Source organism: Enhydra lutris, unplaced genomic scaffold (assembly GCF_002288905.1).
Source record: "Enhydra lutris kenyoni isolate GAN:26980312 unplaced genomic scaffold, ASM228890v2 scaffoldscaffold15, whole genome shotgun sequence".
Taxonomy (NCBI): Eukaryota; Metazoa; Chordata; class Mammalia; order Carnivora; family Mustelidae; genus Enhydra; species Enhydra lutris.
Genome location: NW_019154099.1, coordinates 27,495,152 through 27,516,273, shown reverse-complemented (window position 1 = coordinate 27,516,273; position 21,122 = coordinate 27,495,152). Strand labels below are relative to the sequence as shown.

General features: G+C 33.9%; 1 protein-coding gene across 1 annotated transcript in view; it reads left to right on the top strand.

The window, feature by feature from the left end:
• The window catches only part of LOC111147074 (dachshund family transcription factor 1), a 422,181-nt gene that overhangs the window by 291,606 nt on the left and 109,453 nt on the right, over positions 1 to 21,122 (top strand). Inside the window, exons 4-5 of the mRNA XM_022502954.1 lie at positions 2,793 to 2,965; positions 18,323 to 18,458. Coding sequence (XP_022358662.1) covers positions 2,793 to 2,965; positions 18,323 to 18,458 — 309 coding nt within the window. The remainder of the gene's footprint in view (positions 1 to 2,792; positions 2,966 to 18,322; positions 18,459 to 21,122) is intronic.

The following is a 21,122-nucleotide window of genomic DNA, read 5'->3' as shown; positions in this document are numbered from 1 at the left end:
GCGGAGATGGCTAGGAGCATTTTATGTAGTGGGAAAATCCAATCTAGTGTTATAAATTTGCTATGGAAAATTCACATATGGATGATTGATATTTACCTTACACAAGGGACTAATATTCTGTGATGCAAAAGAGATGTGAAAATAGATGGTATTTTGTCTATAATCTGTTTCTGAATGATTCAGTCAGAATTTTGGCTTAATATTTTATATAATGTGAAAAACAGAGTTACAGTGCTTCTCTACTATGACAGTAAAACTGAAATGTACTTGGAAAAATCACTTCTTCCAACTTATTAACTGGCAATCAGAATTCAAATAAAAGAAGAAATTGGTTCAAGTGAACAGAAAAGCAAAAGTGGGTAATAGATATAAACAGAGCTCAAACTGAATCTAAAATAATGAATGTGAATATTTTTCTACACTCCATATATTAATTGCCCATATAAGCAAAATACTATGAAAATATAAAGCTTGCTTTTGTTGGATATTGTAAATGAAATATGTAGAGAAGGTTATCCATTAATTACAAATTCCCAATTCAGTTTTCATATTCAAATAGCATTCACTCCAAAATATTATTTCTATATCAACTGTCGGTGATTATGCCTCAATTTTTGTTTTAACTGATACTATGAAAAGTAAAAATGTAAAGAAAAAATTTGACCATTCATTGATAAAGGTGTTGTAGAGTGGAGATTTTAAAAATGTTTTATCACTCAATGTTTATGTGATACCATACCTTTGAAAAATTCATACTTACAATTTTTACATATTTGACTAGGACCTTGGCATAAGTGTCAAAAAAGGCATAAGTAGAAAAGTAAAGTACCTCAATTTGAGAATATGGAAGTGAACTTTTATATCACAGTGTAGGAACAAGTTGGAGAAATTTCTTTTATGAGTCATTTCTGGATGAAACTATAAACTTTTTTTTAGCCAAAAGCTGTCATGGTTTCTTATAAAATAATAAAGATATCCATTTTAATTGATTCTTTTCATTGTTTAATAAAATTGCTTTGTTTGATTGCTGAAGAATTTGAATTGAGTTTTCATTACCCACTTCTGAACAATTTACTCTAAGATCCAGACAGTATTGAGCTAATGAGTTTGAATATATATTGAACCTTAACTGTCTTCATGAAGTAAATGGAAAAAAATCATGGCAGTAACTAAGTATTCTTCATTAAAAACTATGTCGTAGAGATTTTACAATGAGGTTTTTAATAGAGCTAAAGCATTGAAATTGGAGTTTTACCAACTTTACTGTTTCTAAGCACATTACAAGAAATATGATTTCCTTTTTTAAGAAATGAAAACTCATAAACTGATGGGGGACATTACAGAAATTTTCTTTCAAGTGGGTAGTTTGTATATTCAACAGATTCAGTTAAACAATAAGTTAATTTAATTTGGGGACATATCTAAATTCAAATTATTCATAAACACCTTCTAAGATATATTCTATTAGGGTGTTTCAGAATCTACTGAAATCTAAGACATGGCCATCATTATTAAGATGCCAGCCCACAAATGTACTGTTTTGACTTTGATACTATATCGCCATAATCATCAACTTTTGTTTCTCTGTAGTTGGAAAAAGGTGATATATTTATTGATACACACACATTTCATTTATAAACCTTTGTAAAGTTGTCTCTTATGTTCTTTGTACTATTTCTAACCAAGTGGGGGCATTTAATGATTCCATGTTTAGGATTTGTGGTGGAATTCCACGAGGAACTTTAATTCTAAATGGTGGCTAGAATATCCCTTAATATAAGGATAAGTCTACAATTACCAGGGGTCTTCTGTTCCACAAAGTAATTAATTCTCTAGGTATATAACAGAACCCATTGTAACTTAATTTGGTTAGTCAAACTAGATTAGACTCCAAAAATAGGCTAAATATTGTAGAATTTTTTTTTTTTTTAATTGAGGACCTATGTAAGATAAAAACAAAAAAGAAAATATGGTTTGGGGGAAATTTACTTACTTGAGATTATATCCCCAGAAGTTGCTTGGCCAATATCCAAATGGGGTATACTTTTTAAAACCTCATTTCAAAATAAATAAGTAAGTAAGTAAGTAAGTAAATAAATAAATAAAACCTCATTTCAAATTAATCATTAGAAAACTTGGAATAATATAGTATCCGAATGTATATATCCATTCACCACAAGCAGCAGTGATGTCTCCTGGGATAAGGAAACATCTTACTCTTGCCCACCCTAGGGTTCTCATGCTTCTCTTACCCCACTCTGCATGCCTGGACCTCGCAGCCTTGCACTTAGTCATCCTCTCCACCCCCTTCAGCAGAACCACCTTCTGCCAAATTGTATAATGGCATGTCTTAGCACTAAAAGTAGTTGCACAGAAAAAAGAATCTAATTATTGGATAGTAAAATATAGGACAGAATAAAGAGATAATTAATTGTGATAAGCTAAAAAAAAAAAAACCCTCATATTTTAAACAAGAATTAGACTGATCAGAAGAATAATACAACAAGAAATTGACCATTTGTATGAAACACATGAAGCGTGGTGACAGGATAAAACATGGCACCGAACTAGTTAGCCTTAAAATTAATTCCCTTGAGTGGTGAGTGGATATTGTTGCCTAAAAGGGGACAAATATTTTTCCTTTAGCAATCATTATTAGAACATTTTTTAAATGCTTAAATTTTCAATGATTTATGTTCTTTGCCATTTTAATAAATGAGATATACCATGTTTCATAGTTTTCATAGTTTTATTTGGCCAGAGCAGTGATGATATATGTGTATTTTTTATAGGACTGGAACTTCCTTTCATGATGATGCCCCATCCTCTAATCCCTGTCAGCCTACCTCCAGCATCTGTCACCATGGCAATGAGCCAGATGAACCATCTCAGCACCATTGCAAATATGGCAGCAGCGGCCCAAGTTCAGAGTCCCCCATCCAGAGTTGAGACATCTGTTATTAAGGTAACTGTTTTCTTACATGATTGTTTCGGCCTGTACCAAACATCATCTTAAACCATCATCTCTTAATCTGTGATTTTATTACACAACTCTAACTTCAAAACAGCTAGGTGATAGGAAATAAATTATGAGGAAAAATCACTTACAGTAATTAGAACCAGGTAGAAACAGGGGTATAATACTAAACCATATTAGGTTAGGCTACCCTTACATTCGGTGTTGTATCTATTAAGAGAAAGATGAACATAGGAAATTAATTGATATATTTCAAATAATGAGTGTGTTTAAATGGTTGTATTAGCAGGGCATGCATGTGTATACACATGTGGTCTCATGAGCCTTAAGGTGTGGAAAAGTATTTGATTTGTTTTTAGAAGACAAGAAGTGTTAAATTATGGTTTTGCCACTTAATAGCTGTGTTGCCTTGGGCATGCGACTCATTCTTTCTAATTCTATTCTACATATAAAAAATAGATAATATGGTGTAGGTGAAAAAACTAAACAAAATGATAAAATTCATTGTTTTTTATAAATTCAAAAATACACTATATGTGGAAGATAACATTGTTGTTATACAAAAATCACATGTGTGTATATACACAATTTTTTCTCTCCCTCCCCTTGTGTGGGAAGGTATGTGTATACCTCTATATGTGTATGGGTATACTTTTCACTTATTTTATAATGTGTATTTATATCAAATTACTTTAAGTGCACTGTCAGAATATATTATTAATTTTTAAACTAAAAGATACCTCATGCTCATCTTTATCTGACATAATCATTACCTTGTTTTCCTGAATATAATACACTTGAGTTTAAGGGAGCCTCTGGAGCATGTCTTACATAAAAGGTCCTGTTAACAATTCTTATTCATTGCTGGTAAAAATGCAAAATGATATAGCCATTTTGGGAGATAGTTTTGTGGTTTCTTGCAAAACTAAACTTACTCTAACCATATGATTGTATATTTTGCCACCTCCTTGGTATTTACCCAAAGAAGTAGAAAATTTATGTCTACACAAAAACTTGCACATGGGTATTTATAGCAGCTTTTTAAAAAATAATTGCCCAAATTTGGAAACCACCAAGATGTCTTTTAATAGGTGAAAGGATAAAAAAAAAAAATGGTACCTCGTTACTTTGTTAAATTAACATTTGTTAAATGGACCGTAGGGTGCTTGATGGTGAATCATGGTCCAACGACAGACTATAAGAAAAACTGAAGTAGAGAACTTTATTACTCATGAGTCCTAGAGGAAGTACCCAGAGGTGTACCTCAAGGGATCACATGATGAGGTCAAGGCAGAGTTCAAAAAGAACAAGGCAGGATCTGGGGCAGATGCCTGTATTAAGGTCCATGGGTAGAATACTTTAAGGTTCCTTGGCTAGGCCTAGATTGGTCCATTAAAACCAGAAGAGCTGCATTTTGGTAAACCCCACAGGGGTCCTATGTAAGAGGAGACTGCTAATCTCACATGCTGTTGGGGGAGATCCTATCAGGGACTTACATTTGTCTGTGACTCTGTGGTTGCTATCTGGGGCATGTATGTGTTTGCAAGTCCCTCCAGGACAGTTGGCCAAACAAAATGGATACCCAGGCAGCAATACCATGGAGTAGCTTAGCTAAATTCTTGATGCCATATAATGGAATTATTATTCAGAACCGCAAGGAAATGAGCTATCAAGCCGTGAAAAGACATGAAGAAAACTTAAATGTATACTGGTAAGTTAAAGAAGCCAGACCAAAAAGATTACACACTATGATTCTAAGTGTATGACACTCCAGAAAAGGCAAAACTATGGAGATACTAAAAAGATCAGTGGTTCCAGGGCACGACAGGGATGAATAGGGAGAGAATAAGGATTTTTTAGGACAATTATAATGCTCTGTATGACACTAAATGATGGGTAATGTCATTATACATTAAAAAGAAAAAAGGACTTGTGACTACTTATATAGAACGTTGAATAATATGCTAATAGCAGTTTTTCTTACAATAATGGCTCTATAAACAAAGATGTATACTAGTCCCTCATATCATTTTTGGAAGTATCCATATCAGAAAAATTATAGATAGACAAATAGATTATAATATATAATTATATTATTTCTATATTATGATATATAGATATTACATTATTTTCTATAAATATATATATATTACAGAAGACCCAGATCATCTTAAAAATCTTTAGCTGAGAAAATGCCAGTGAACACTACATAAAAAGAAAAAAAAGAAAAAGAAAAGGTACTAAGTATTATAGAATGTGATTATTCTAATTTTTGAAAATTTAGTAATGATTACTATAGAGAATCACCCTCATAATATTAATTATATAATGTTCACTCTTGAAACTGGGAATTTTTATAATTTCTCATTTAGACAAGATTTAGATTAATAGTTAAAGGAAAAATATGGCAGAAGAGCAGAATTTAGCAGTTTAAAATCTTATTTTTCCTAAGGATTTATTTATTTATTTATTTATTTATTTGATAGATATCACAAGTAGGCAGAAAGGCAGAGAGAGAGGGAGAAGCAGACCCCCAGCTGAGCAGAGAGCCAGATATGGGGCTCGATCCCAGGACCCTGGGATCATGACCTGAGCTGAAGGCAGAGGCTTTAACCCATTGAGCCACCCAGGCGCCCCAGCAGTTTAAAATCTTAATGGGTGACTTTGTTATAAACTCTATCTAGGTAAATTGGACATCAGCTAGTAGCACATGGATCCAGAAGACTCCAATTACATTAGAAGCTTGGTTTGTTTTATATTTTCAATACAGATATATATATATATATTTAAAGATTTGTTTATTTATTTGACTGACAGAGATCACAAGTAGGCAGAGAGGCAGACAGAGAGAGAGGAGGAGGAAGCAGGCTCCCCGCTGAGCAGAGAGCCCGACTCGGGGCTCGATCCCAGGACCCTGAGATCATGACCGGAGCCTAAGGCAGAGGCTTTAACCCACTGAGCCACCCAGGCACCCCCAGATATATTTTTAAAATAGTTTGTGTTTTATCAGATGTTGATTAGAATACTTAAGTGAAACTTCCTTTAATAAATCCTTTATCGTCAGAGTTAAGGTAAGTAAGAGGAAGGAGTTGGGTTTCCTCCGAAAGGCATCTATAGAAAACAATCTAGATTACTGAAAAGTCAGCAACATTCCTGTGGTTTCTTAAATTAAGGTTGGCAGTGGAAAGGGGGGAGATAGGGAAAAAGGAAGGAAATATGCAAAAAGGTAATAAGAAAGGGATGGAGCTCTGTGTCTTGAAATGTGTGCCAACACCTCCCACATTATAGTGATATCGCATTTCCTAGTCTCTTGGGGCAAATATTTTCAGAAACTTGGCTGTGGATAGATTAAAGGAAATTATGGACTTTTGAATGCACTGGTGGTATAAATGGTCATAGTAGTTAAATAAGAAACAATGGCTCCAATTAAGAATGATTAGAGAAAATAAAAACTGATAGTTTTTAATTTATTATTTATCATTAGTAAAACAAAGCTGGTAGCTTTAATTGCCAATGTCAAAGTGAAGTTCCGTTGGTCATTGTGAAGTTCTGAAGGGCCTATCCGCCCCTTTCCTCTGATGCTGGCCACCTATATACTTTCAAATTTGATGCTGACAGGTAAGGATCATAGAGAACAAACAGTTTCAAGAAAAGCATGAGACAATTCTAGTAATTTTTGTAAAAAAAAATAGCCAGACTGGTAAAAAATAGCCAGACTGAGAATGGCCTCAGATAATAAGGGTGAGGAATAGGTTCTTTACAGAATTCTAAATATTAGGGGAAACAAGTTAATAAATCAACCTTCTAAATTTCTACGCAATAGACTTTGTAGCAAAACCAGTAAACTCCCGTGATATGTATCAGTTAAACTTAATGAGGGAAGTTTTATTTTCCCCAAGAAAATGTTTGACTCCTCTGTCATATTAAATAGTATGAAACCCAAGTGGGCAATTAGAATAATGCTTGCAACTTTGTTTGCTTGAAAAGATTCTAATTGTGAAGACCTATTAAAAGTGAAATGTTAAATGCTAGAGAAGAAGATATACCCCCATCTGAAGGAATGATGGAACTAGGGAAGTAGCCTTGAAGGGAAAATAGAAGTTTGAGGGGTTTTTCATGTGCTGGAACATACCATTTATATTTTTGAGAGTAATGATAAGACTTAAAATGATAGCTCAACCTACAAGAGAATGGCAGTAATTTATAGGACAGCGGTGCCTGGGTGGCTCAGTGGGTTAAGCCTCCATCTTTAGCTTAAGTCATGATCTCAGAGTCTTGGGATCAAGCCCCACATCCGCTCTCTGCTCAGCAGGGAGCCTGCTTCCCCCCTCTCTGTCGGCTGCTCTGCCTGCTTGTGATCTCTCTCTCTGTCCAATAAATAAATAAAATCCTTTAAAAAAAGAATTTATAGAACAGACGAGAAGTGAAAACAAAACTCTTAGAGTTACATATTTTAAAGCATTCTATACTTACCTGTTTCTAGAAGGTAAAGGAGCTTCAATGACTTTCTCATAAACTTATTTATGAGAAGGTACATACTAGTACATGCAATGGAACAGTGTCCAAAAGTTGTTTCCTTGGGTAACATTCACCCTGCTTCCCCAGTTTTGGCATGGACTGTGAGTTAAGAATGGCTTTATACTTTTAAGTGGACGGGGAAAAATATCATAGGAAGGAGAATTTTTCGTGACACATGAAAATTCTATGAAATTCAAATTTTAGTGTCCATAAATAAAATGTGTTTGTAACTTAGCTACTCTCTTTATATAATGTCTATGGCTATAATCACATACAGAGCAGAATTGAATAAAATATTTACTAGCTGGCTTTTTACAGAAAGTGATAGCTGATACCCACATTAGAGCTGTTGATTAACTCAAATACATGTGAATCTTAGGCTATGGATAATTGATGCAGCTAAAGCTAAACTCTCAAACATTATGGGACCACAGGATTTGGTGTGGAAAAATCAAAGAAACTAAAAGGACTGAGGAAGAGAAAAGTACATAGACATAGATGAAGATAATACCACTGTAACATTGTAAATAGCTTTGAAGGCAAAGCGTCATGATGGAGTCTGCCAAAATTAAACTTAGATTTTCTCTTGCTGATTGGTTTGAACTACTGGAAAAAATATAGTAAGATAACTTTTTTTTTTTTAAAGATTATATTTATTTATTTGACAGAGAGAGAGATCACAAGTAGATGGAGAGGCAGGCAGAGAGAGAAAGAGAGAGGGAAGCAGGCTCCCTGCTGAGCAGAGAGCCCGATGCGGGACTCGATCCCAGGTCCCTGAGATCATGACCCGAGCCGAAGGCAGCGGCTTAACCCATTGAGCCACCCAGGCGCCCCTATAGTAAGATAACTTTGAGGAGGAAATGGGCATATATTGTTTACACAATAATTCTAATTTAAATCCCTAATAGCCAATTGCCTGTAAGTATATACATTGAATTACTATAAGCTCTATATTAGTCTATTATGTATCAGTGAGACTCATATATTTTTGCTGTTTAATGTTCTATGAATGTTACGAATGAAGAGACATAGACTTGAGATGTCAGATGTTACATAATCCAGCTTTCCCTGCGGTGGAGTAACAATTCTTGCATCATCCCTAGCCATTTTTATATATCTAAGCTTTTGTGGAAAGCCTACTCTATTTTTAGCAAATTCAAGAGTGAGGAGGGGCTAGATTTGCTTCTACCTTAACTTTATTACATTCTCCGTGAAGAAACAAGTCTACTAATTCTTCTGTGTTCTAGCCATTTAAATAAACAAATCCTCTGCTATAGTACCTATAATACCTCTGCTATAGGTACTACAGTACTATAGTACCTATAGCAGAGGTACTGTACCTATAGTTTAGTACCTCTGCTATAGTACCTATTTGGTCCTCCAAATATCCTCATTTCCTTTGACCACTCCTCATCTCTTCTTGGCTGACCATTTTTTAAAGCACCCCCTGTCCCCAACTCTTCCCATACAATATTCTAGAAGTGAACAGGCTAGTGAAGAGACACTGGAACAAACATAAGCCTCAGTTTGGAGAATAGTTTATACATGTCATCATAATTCATAAAACTGTTTTGCTAGCTGAATGTGTGACTCATTAAGTGACATGCCTTTTCAATATAAAATTTTATTAAGCCAATTTGATTAAGCCAATTCTTTGTTTCTTTTACTAGGAATTTGCATTTGTCCATATTAATTGTGTTTCCCAGTCCACTGATTTAGGCTTTTTAGATAATTAACTTTTTTAAAAAAATTTGAGTATTGTTGACAATATAACACACAATGTTATATTAGTTTCAGTACAACATGGTGATTCAACTTCTCTATACTCTATGCTATAATCACCACGAGTGTAGCTACCATATGTCACCATGCAACACTGCTACAGTATCATTGACTATATTCCCAATGCTGTGTCTTTTGTTTCTGTGAGTTATCTATTCTATAACTGGAGGCTATTCTTCAGATACTTTTGAGTCTTGACATTCTAAACTATCATATTAGCTATTTATACAATCTTTGTATCATTTCCAAATTGTAAAAGGATGTATTACTTGTACTACCTTAAATCATTGAGGAAAATAAACAGTATAAATCAAGAGATCAATTCTTCTTGTCATTAGAGAATTCCTAATAGGCTGAAATGTTCTACTAATTGATTCTCTTTAGGTATCATTCATCAAGTAACCCCAAATCTCCCTGAATGAATCAATATTTTTCTCACATTTTATTTAATAAATTCACACTGATATCATAAGGACTTAGAAAAAATAGTTCTTGTTGAAAAAAAAATAAAATTAAAAAAGAAAGGCAGAATATTTTAGTGGTTTAAAACATAGGTTATGGAGGAAAGATTCTTGGGTTGATAGTCCAGTTCTACCACCTCTTTGTGATGGTGACCTCAGACAAGTTACTTAATATCTTTGTCACAGTGGGTTAGTGACATTCCTACCTCATCAGGTTGTTGACTGATTGAATTAGTGTTTATAAATAACATCATTAGAAGTTTTTGTACACTGACATTATCTTCTCCCCAAATATTCACAAACATCTGTTTAAATAGGTTCTAGAATCTTATAAGGAATTTGTGTCAAGCTTCTGAAATAGAGTCAAAATCATAAAGAAGAACTTTTTTTTTTCTTTTTCAGCCCTCTTCACCTAAGAAAAGCACTGCAGTTTGCATGGGGGGGGCGGTTGTAATGCAATGGTATACAAAGCAGATTTTTAAATGCATTTTTTCCAGATTTCATTCTTTTCAGGGTTAATATAGAATTGTTTTTGAGAAAATTGGCAATATTCAAATTACTCCACATTCTTGATAAACATCTTTCTTTCTTGCCACATTATAGGGATTCCTGAGAACAAGGAATATGACTTAAATTTGTTAGTCTTCTCCACCAACCTCTTGTGTGTGTGTGTGCGAGAGAGACAGAGACAGAGACAGAGACAGAGACACCTTAGGACAATCTCATTTAAAGAATTAAACATTGAAAAAAATGAAATACAATGTATAGGGGCGCCTGGGTGGCTCAGTGGGTTAAAGCCGCTGCCTTCGGCTCAGGTCATGATCCCAGGATCCTGGGATCGAGCCCCGCATCAGGCTCTCTGCTCAGCAGGGAGCCTGCTTCCCTTCCTCTCTCTCTCTGCCTGCCTCTCTGCCTACTTGTGATCTCTGTCAAATAAATAAATAAAATCTTTAAAAAAAAAAAAAAAAAGAAATACAATGTATAAATTTCCATTCCCTAATACTTCTCTTCAAAGTAGGTCCTTAAAGTACTATTCAGTAAATAGGACTTTATGTGCATGAAGTTTAAAATGTTTAAATATTATGAAAACTAGAACTGGAGTGACCTGATTCTCAGAGTACATGAAAATCCTAGAGCAATGTCATGTCCCTTATGTTTGTTTTTAGGTACAGAATAGCTTATTTTGGGGCAATCATAAATAACTCTAGATGTATGCATGACTTTTAGACATTTTTCACAGAAAAGTTGACTTTGTATAGTTTTTACTTGGATTTAGAAAAAACAAGTATATTCTCTTAATGTTTATTTGGGTGTTAATATTAAATATGAAGAGGATGCTCACAAGAAAAAGAAAGTGTTAAAATATAACCACTGCTAAGTATACCTGCATCAATGTACTTAAACAAATCACATTTATTTATTTTTTTAAGATTTTATTTATTATTTGACAGAGAGAGACACAGAGAGAGAGGGAACACAAGCAGGGGGCGTGGGAGAGGGAGAAGCTGGCTTCTTGCTGAGCAGGGAGCTGGATGCAGGACTCCCAGGACCCTGGGATCATGACTTGAGCCAAAGGCAGATGCTAAACAACTGAGCCACAGAGGCACCCCAAAAACACATTTATTTAAACCCATATGTTGTTAATAATACTAATTAACAAACTCATAGTTCACCTTTGAAATCTGGGGAATTGACTTTTTAAAGGACAAATAAATGTTTAAACAAAGGATGCATTAAAGGGTGGAATCCTGCATTTTCCTGGGTTTCCCATACAAACTGTTCCTCAGAATAATCATTAATTCAGTAGGGGAACTTTCTGTTTATATAAATCGTCTAGCCAAAACAAAACAAAACAAAACAAAAACAAAAAACAAACAAACGAATAAGGAATGATATATATAGAATGTCACCAAATTGCCAGTCCTAAGGAAGTAGAGTCTAGGCCATGATCATCAGTGTGAGCCAGCATCATAAAATGCAACCAAGGAGACAGCATGGGGCATGTAGAACCATCTACGAGGCGGTCTTGCCCCAAGCTCAACTTGAATCAAGTATCCAGATTTAACTATGTAGGACATTCAGGGTACAGAGGAACATAGAGATAAATTACACCCTTAAGGAACTGCATATGGCCAGTTCGGTGTGGTTATAGCCTGTAAGAACATATACAGTGCCATAACTAGATAAAAATTTGGCGTTAAACATTTGCCATGCACAGAGAGAATGACGCCACTTAAGAAATAGCAGTGTTGACCAAGACAGAACTTAGCTTTTTCTCCTTCCTCTCCTCCCTCTGCGCCCCCTTCCTTGAGTGTGGGAAAGGAGGAAGTCCTATATTTTCATTAGGTTGCTAGTATTTATTCTTACATAGGGATGCATTATGTCCCTGAGCCAAGACCGTATGCTGTTTAAACTAACTGTAAGACTTTATATTAACAAACAGTAATCTGAAATTATGAGGCTACCTGAATTTTCATACAGATACAGGAAAAAATATAGTCCCCTACCTCCACTGAATAAGTTTGAAGAGACAGCCGGAGAATAAAACTAAGTTGTTTATGATTATATTCGTGGGTCCTACCAGTTTCACATTCAGCAACATTAAGTATTTCTTGTGTATCATCACCAAAACAAATAAAAAGAGCTATGTAAATATTCCTTGAAGCCTCGCTTTAGAACTTTGAGTCATGGAGTTTTGATGGTGTCCTGCCTGGTTCTCTACAGATGCAAGTATATTAGCATCATTTACTATGTCTTCCAAAATTCCTTGTTAACACTTTCCTGGGTCCAGAAACCTATTTCTACTATTTGTTTTCTCTGATAATTTTCACCAGAACAAGGGAATTTAGATGTCATGCTTAATCAGTGTACATATATGTTTCTGAACTCTGCTAACATTTCCTAGTTTATGATAGATGCTCCATGAGGGAAAGGATTTCCATCAGTTCTGTTTAGTTACATATAACCAGAGCCCAAGACACTGGTACAGATTAGATGGTTCAGTAAATATGCTTTGAATAAATGAATTTAAGTGTGAGTTGTCTTAAAGCTCTGGAGTTTGGGTTATATAAAGTATTAGTCAACTTCAATTTTGTAAGTTAACAGTTATATCAAGATAACATTTAATGTTAGAAATATCTTCTCCCCAGTCCTACAACATATTCAGTCAGGGAATCTCAGACTCGATAAACTTATGAAAATCCAGATAATTAGAAAGAGAGCAACATAAAGTAAAGCTAGGTAAAATAATTCTTCAGAGAAATCCATTGTGATTGGGGTTGTAATCATTTGATCTTACACTAAGAAAATATTTTAAGTTAATAAAATATAATGCATTTTGTGAGGAGAGGAGACAATATAATTTTTAAATATTCAACTGCACATGTGTAATACTAAACATTTTATACTTTTTATTTTAAAATTTTGGAATACATTATTTTGAATGCCACCTTTGATTCTGAATTATCTTAGAGACTAATGCTTCTTGTTCTGCCCAGAGGCAATAAATGTAGCCTTTTCTTTATTGTTATCCTGCTACCATTAGTTTATTAGTATGACCTTTTTTTTTTTTTTTGTGAGAGGGTATTCCTCTTAAATTTTCATTTATTATTGTGGCTGGTTTTATAAAGATGGAACATTGCAAAGGATTGTGTTTTATTGATTGGTGGAGTTATGATGCAGGACTATAAAGCAGTGTGTTGAAGTATTAAATTAAATATTCTTCCTCTTTGTCCTACTTCAGGCCCATCTTGGAGGTTAAAGGGTATTACACAAATGAAATGATAAATCCAGTTTACATAGTTTCCCTATAGACATTGAACTGCTTCTTTCTTATTATGTCTGAATAAAACTCATTATCTATTTTGTTTCAGTAATAATTATGAGATTCTCTCCTAAGCAATTCTTTACTGTCTCCATTATTCTCCATCTTATAGCATACTCTGGAAAGGCAAGCATATAAATATGATAAAAGAATTAAGCTGTTGAAATAAATTAATTTATTGTGCAACAATGTATTCAAATCTTACTTGCTCAGTGGATTTTACTTTAATGAAATTCTTCAAAGAACAATACATCATGTTCCAAAGATTGAAATTATACATTAAGTGAAATGACTGAATATGTTGTGTCTCAATTTATAGAAAGTTTCAATTGAATACTTAGCTTTTAAATAATAAAAATTTGCATAAATTAAAATATTTTCTTTAAATGAAAGTATTAAGTATTGTCTTTTTATCCTTTGTTCTTAGACAGTTATAATTAAATTAAAAATAAGCTAAAGCTAAATTAAATACACTTTCATCTACATTTTCTAAGCCTTAAATTATGCCTTTAAGATGTATTAGATTTAAATCTAGTTTATTTTTTTACCTGGTTTATTATATGATGTTTTAGAGTATTTTGAATGTATAAATGATTAAGTAAATAATGCATGAATGAAAAGAATCATTAAGGAAAGCTTTGACAGTTAAACATATAGTCTAATGAAATAATTTTTATACTTCTGTGGAAAATAAAACAACTAATTGTTTTTAATGGCATAATCATTGTTGCTAGAATTTTACACATTAAATATTTAAGTATTTTATGAGTTAAATATCTCAGGAAAAAAATCAGTTTCTCATGCTTTCCATTAGCACCAGTAAGAAGTCTGTTACGACAGGAAACTCAAGACTTGCAAAATAACTTCAGAGGGATTGATTTATTTCAAGATCTCACTTTGTCTCTGTGCCTCCAAACGTGTGCCACTGCATATATGATCACTTACATAACTATTATGACAAATATTAAAATGTAATAATGAATAAACCTTGATATCAGTGACTTTTTCAAGAAAATAGAATGGTTAAGCTAGAAAACTGTTTTTTTGTCAATTAAAAGTATAGAGCTTTCTTTTTCAAATACTTACCATGTAGTTTTGTGTAATCCAAGTGTTGAGAACCAGACGTATTAGGGATTACCTTCCAAGTTTAGACTCATTTGCCTTTTTATTAAAATTTTTAGAAATCAAGGTTAGACTCCTTAGAGTTTTTCTCTGGTCATTTATGCCATTAACATTAGCATAAATTATTAATACATATACACAGACTATATAAGAATTCTATATAGTAAATTCTATACAGTATACTGAATTCTATATAGTATTATATGTAAAGGATTAAGAACACCTCTTCCAAGACCTATCTGAGCTGCTACTCGAAAGACGCATTAAGCACAGTGTTGTTTCAAGTAGTTAAGTACATGACCTAATTGGCATTTTGGGAGCGGTGAGAGGATTAACAAATTGTGGGATATCTGTGCAGTTGAATATATTCAACAGTAGAAAAAAATAAACTAATGGCACATGAAATAACTTGGATGAATCTCAAAAAAGGTTTGTTGCTGTGAAGAAGTCAGACACAAATATGTACTATATGGTTTCATTTTTATGAAATTCTAGAACCAGCAAGTCTATTTTATGGTGATAGAAGTCAGAAAGTGGTTGCTTATAGGAATCGAGAGGAATTGACTGGAAAGGGACAGGAGAAGTCTTTCTGGAGTTATAGGAATGTTCTAGATCTTGACAACTCATCAAACTGAACACATAATAAATGCATGGTTTGCTTCATAATTTAGGGTAGGTGTGAATGTCAAGAAAAAGGATTTGTAATATCAGCTGCTTTTAAAATTATGATGAAAAGATTGGAAGTAACATCAACATCCAGATGTGAAGTCTCTATTCTTTTAAATCATATGTGTTTGTTTCTTAGAAACTTAGGTCATTTGTAAGCAGGTGGACTAAAGAACTCATATCATTTAGAAGTTTATCTTCTTTGGGGAGCCTGGGTGGCTCATTTGGTTAAGTGTCTGCCTTCAACTCAGGTCATGATCTCAGGGTTCTGGGATGGAGTCTCCTGGTGGTCTCCTTGCTCAGTGGGGAGTCTGCTTCTTTCTCTGTCCCATGCCCTGCTCGTTCTCTTTCTCTCTTATTCTTTTATTCTCTCTTATTCTCAAATAAATAAATAAAGTCTTTTTTTTTTAAAGTATACCTCCTTTGATTTATTTAGTTTGGAAAAATAACTGATAATATGTTCATGTTTGTGTGTTATTTGAGACATCAATTGCAAAATATTTAATCTCCAAATTGTGCAGTTGGATACCATCTTTCTTTAGTATCCCTTAGTATAGGAAATGCATGACATGTCGTAAACTTCCCTGAACAATCTAACAGTAAATTTTAGCTCTGGAGGATGTGTGTCTCCCTCTTTCCCTGTTTTCTGCCCCATCTCTCTCTCTCCCTCATTTGCTTATTTTTAGTCTTTCAAATGTAACCCCACATGACTTGGGTAGGAAAATATATTGTGTGATGCTTACATTTACCTACATACCAGTCTGTGTTGCTGTTTGCAGAAAATAGAGCACTTAATTCTTAACCTATGATCAATTAAGGTAAAGGGCGAGTGTTATTTGGTACAATATTGATAATACATCTCTCCTTTGGGAGGTTTTAATTGTCTTTTACAGAAACCAATCCACACATTTTAGACCAGTCCAAAAGCTCCTAAAATACAAAAAATTATCTTTACAATAAGATTCTAATATGCATTGCAACTTTTGGAAGAATTTAGGTTTTTTTTTTCCTTTGTTTTGGTTACAGTATTGATTGATCTTGCAAATCTTCTGTCATGAACTTTCTTATGGGCCTTTTTTTATTCCATGGAATATATAATGGGAAACTGGTTCGTGCATGGATTTTGCAGAAGGCTTGGTCATTTTTCTGCTTATTTTCATTTTATTTGTCATGCTTTTCCCAAATTAAGTCTCCACATATCTGTGGAAGATGTTTATCAACAGTGTTCAGGATTGAAAAATTAAATGGGTGTGAGACAAGTGGTGCTCAATTTTGGACACACATTAAAATCACCTGGAGTCCTAAAAAGTGAAGTCTAGGCTCCATTTCTGATTCAGTGCATGGGACTGTTGTAACAAAGTATCATAAACTGAGTGGTTTGAAGCTACCCAAATGTGTCTACTCACATTTGTAGAGACTGGAAGTCTGAAATCAAGATGTCGGCAGTGTCATGCTCCCTCTGAGCTCCCAGGTAGAACCCTTGCTTACCTCTCCATCACTTCTGGTGGTGCCTGGTCATCCTTGGCATTCTTGCCTGGCAGCTGTGTAATTCTAATCTCTACCTCTATACGTGACATTTTCTCTCATATCTTCACAATGTCTCTTGTAAGGGCACCAGTCATGTTGGATTAAAAGCCCACTCTACTCCAGTAGGACCTCATTGTAACTAATTTCAGCTGCCAAGACCCTTTGTCCAAATGAAGTTCACATTCACAGGTACTGGGGATCAGGACTTCATTTTTTCTGGAGACATGATTCAACCCCTCATACTCAGCAAGACAGAATCTCTGGGAAGGAAGCCCAGGCACAGGAATGTTACAAATTTCCCAGGTGATTCTAATGCAAAGCAAGATTGGGAACCATCACGGGACTAATAGAACCCCTGAGACCGACAGGAGGTACTACAGACCCTCATTCTCAATGGTCGATTGACCTCCTACAAGTCAATTACATTTTAGAACTTTTTTCTTTTAAATTTCTTAAAGTCTGCTCTTTCAAAATTTGCATTTTTGTACCCAAATAAAGAACTATTGATTTATTCCATATCATGTAGTTTACTTCTAACCTTTCAAATATTTATTAATTATTGAAAAGACAGTTCTTCAAGGCCTATGTGCCTTGCTATCTGAGGGCATAAATATCATGTTGCTCAAAGAAGAAAATGTTAATAAGTGGAGTATCTTATTTCTTAATCTGTAACTCCATTTATAATAGCTCATTGGAGACAGTTATACAATATATTTGCACATTAGTCTAATGGGGAAGGTTCAGAACTTAGCGGGAAAGACAGGGATGGGACCTAATTGTTAATACAATAGAATTAGGAAACATGATACCAACTTTCCCCAGGATACAACTAATATATATTTCATGAATTTCCTCTAATACATAATACTGGGTTGTAGCTGAGAGAAACAGGTAGTCTGAAAATTATTAGGATCAAAAAAATTATTCCAATGTTAAATAATAATCGATTTCTATGACGCCTTAAAATGTGACCATCCAGGTGTGTCCAGAGCAGGGCCATGATGAAAAAGCTGTTAATAACTCCTCTAGTGTTTTTATTATGGTCTGTCACATTGATAATTTGTGTGCTAAATGATCCTTACACACTTGCTACAGCAATAGAACATAGAGAATTCTTTAAATTGATAGTTGTCTGGACTTGATACCTGCTTTGTTCTGTTATTTTGTTGTTGTTCTAATGGGTTCTAAAAGGGTCTTCTTTGCTGACCTCCCTTTTTATCCAGAGAGGGGATCCACATTTGCTGTTATTGCTTGCCTGTAGAACTTGTTTCCTAACTAGTCTTTCCCTACTTTGGCTTTGCTCAAGATAAAGGGTTAAAATGCCAGTGAAAGATGAATCTATTTCCTTTACATTTCTACAGTACTGCATGAACAAAAATCAACATTAAGTAACGTTCCCATGTATTTACCTCTTTTCTCCCCCAATTCCTTCCCGTGGTGCCACAGGAGCGTGTCCCAGACAGCCCTTCACCTGCCCCCTCTCTGGAGGAGGGCCGGAGGCCTGGCAGCCACCCATCATCCCATCGGAGCAGCAGCGTGTCCAGCTCCCCAGCAAGGACTGAGAGCTCCTCGGACAGAATCCGTAGGTCTCATACTTTTACTTGTCACCATTTTAAACTTTATTAGGTGCAGCTGGCTTTTCTAATCAAAATGCCCTCATTCCAAATAGATCTCAGATGTATCATGTTCTGAAGCTCTGTAGCAATAGCCATCTCTCAAAATTATGTTTCCCAGTTTGCAGTATCATGAGGTATGGTGCTACATTAAAAGGTTCTGATATAAACTCCCTCTCTTTGATGCCACACATAAAGGTCTGAGCTATGAAACAGAGAGTAAGCTTCTAGATTAGTTTCTGAAGTAAACACCTCCAACTCAACAGTTATCTAGTGGCTAAGGATATGATTTGGGGATTACTCAACTTCATTCTTCAGTCCCACCCTTTGCTAGGTTTTGAAATTTATCAATTTTCAAAATTCACCATTGCATTGACAAACATAGCCACAAAGAGGAATTTAAAAAATGAAATTCATAGCAATTGACTTTAAAAAGAATGTCTTCGTCATTCTTATAGTCAGTGGATTGAAGAATTTTAAATTGCTTGAGTTTTAGAATTTGAATTAGTACATCAGTAATGCATATTGTTGTCAGATATTATTGTTGTTAAATTCTAAATTGTAGGGGCTCTTTTATTTCGTGATCACATTTTCAGATATTTAACCAAGAAAATGAAGAGTAAACTTAAAAATGCGATTCAATTAACTGGTTATTTTGTATCTGTATTTTGTGTCGAGAATCTAATATTGTTTTTCCAATATAACATATTAGCAGTGATTGTGTTGGTTGACAAAATCAATATCATTGTATCCTTTCCAGGATTTACTTTATTTTAGGAAATCGTGTTTGTGATATAAACTTCATCTAATTACACATAACTGGCTGAAGTTATTTGGTTGTTGAGAATATTTTTATAATAGGAAAAACATTTGCTAGAAAGTATATTTATAAGTCATTAAGCAGAAATTTATTTATTTATTCTTATTTATTTGCATAAAGCAAGAATCCTCAGGATGAATGCTATTGAGGTAGATAATAAATAGTAGGTTGATTAAATTGTATACAATTATTTTTAAAAATAGTTAATTATTGAAAGTTATATAGTTCAACATAATTCTATGTTTGGCCTGTCTAAAACATATTTTCCTAATTTTGTAAGAGATGAATATAGCTGTGTATTAGTAAAAGTGATTATAACCATTCCCAAACCAATGACATTTTCTGGGGCTGGCAAATCTTGGCTCCCACTACCTCAAACCATCTTTCATATAAAATATTTTCTGTAAAACTTATAGGCCATGCTGACACTAGAACCAGAAATTTCATGATGCATACTGGTTTCATTTTTAATGCTTTTATAAGATGTCATCATTGAAAAGACACTGTCCTTCTAGAGAAAGTAAAATTTTTTTTCACAACACTTAAATCGAAATTATGGGCAGATAGGGAACAATTTGAAAGAATTTTGTCATACATTCATGTTTTAAATTAATCATTGTGTCTTTTTTATTCTTGATAGAACAAAGGAGAAATTTTTGCATATTTGGACTACCATAATTGTCCAAGTGGAAATACATACACTTGCACACAAATTCATGCACACACACACACACACACACGTAAATACATGTTCATGCATATGCGTATTTTAATTTTTTTTTTTGCAAATTAGACTGGCATAGACATTTAAAAAATAATACAAAGAATCCTTTCACACTCATCAGTCAGATGCACCAAGTCAACAATGTCTCTGAAAAAGCTATCTTGATTAAGGCATAATGGCACGTTAATGTCCGGAGGCATGATGACACAGACACCATGTTCCTTCACCTCAAATACGTCATTGTTTGTCTTCTCAAAACAAGGAATTTCTCTTATTCAATCACAAAACAATGATCAAAATCAGGAAATTAAAATTATGATAGTATATTGTCTAAACTATAAATCTTTTTCAAGTTACACCAACTTTCCTACTAATATAATTTTTTATTTTTTTCTTCTAATGTTTTTAATAGCAAAAGATTTTTCCTTACTGGTCCAAAAGCCAATCCAGGATCACATATTGAAATTACTTGTCATATTCCTTTAGTCTCTTTTAATCTGGAACAGTTCTTTGGTTTTTTTTTTTTTTTTTTTTTTGTCTTTCAGTATCTTGACAATCATTTTTTGAAGAATATAGGTCATTTATTTTGTAGAATTTCCTTCAGATTGGATGTTTTTGTTTTCTCATGATTAAACGTTCCTTGAATTATGAATTTTTGGCAGGAATCACAGAGGCATGATCATGTGTCTTTCTCAGTACATTGTTCCAAGAGACATGATATTCCTCCAATACTTGTCATAACTATCTCTTGGTTAAGGTGGTGACTACCAGACTTCTGTACTGTAATGTTACTCTTTTTTTAAACCTTTGTAAATAATAAGTTGTAATAATAAGTCTTGTGAGGAGATATATTAAGACTATATAAGTATTATATTTTTCATCAGACTTCCATTCCACTCCTCTAGAATCATCTGTTGAAGACACTTCCCTCACACAGTTATTGCTATGGTGATTTCCAAATGATAATTCCTAATATATTCTTATGGTATTTTCAAAAAAATCTCTTTTTTCTAGAGAAGGAAAGTTTTTATGGAATGAGTTCTCATCCAGTTTTATACACAAAACTAAGATTTTCATGGGCAATTTAGT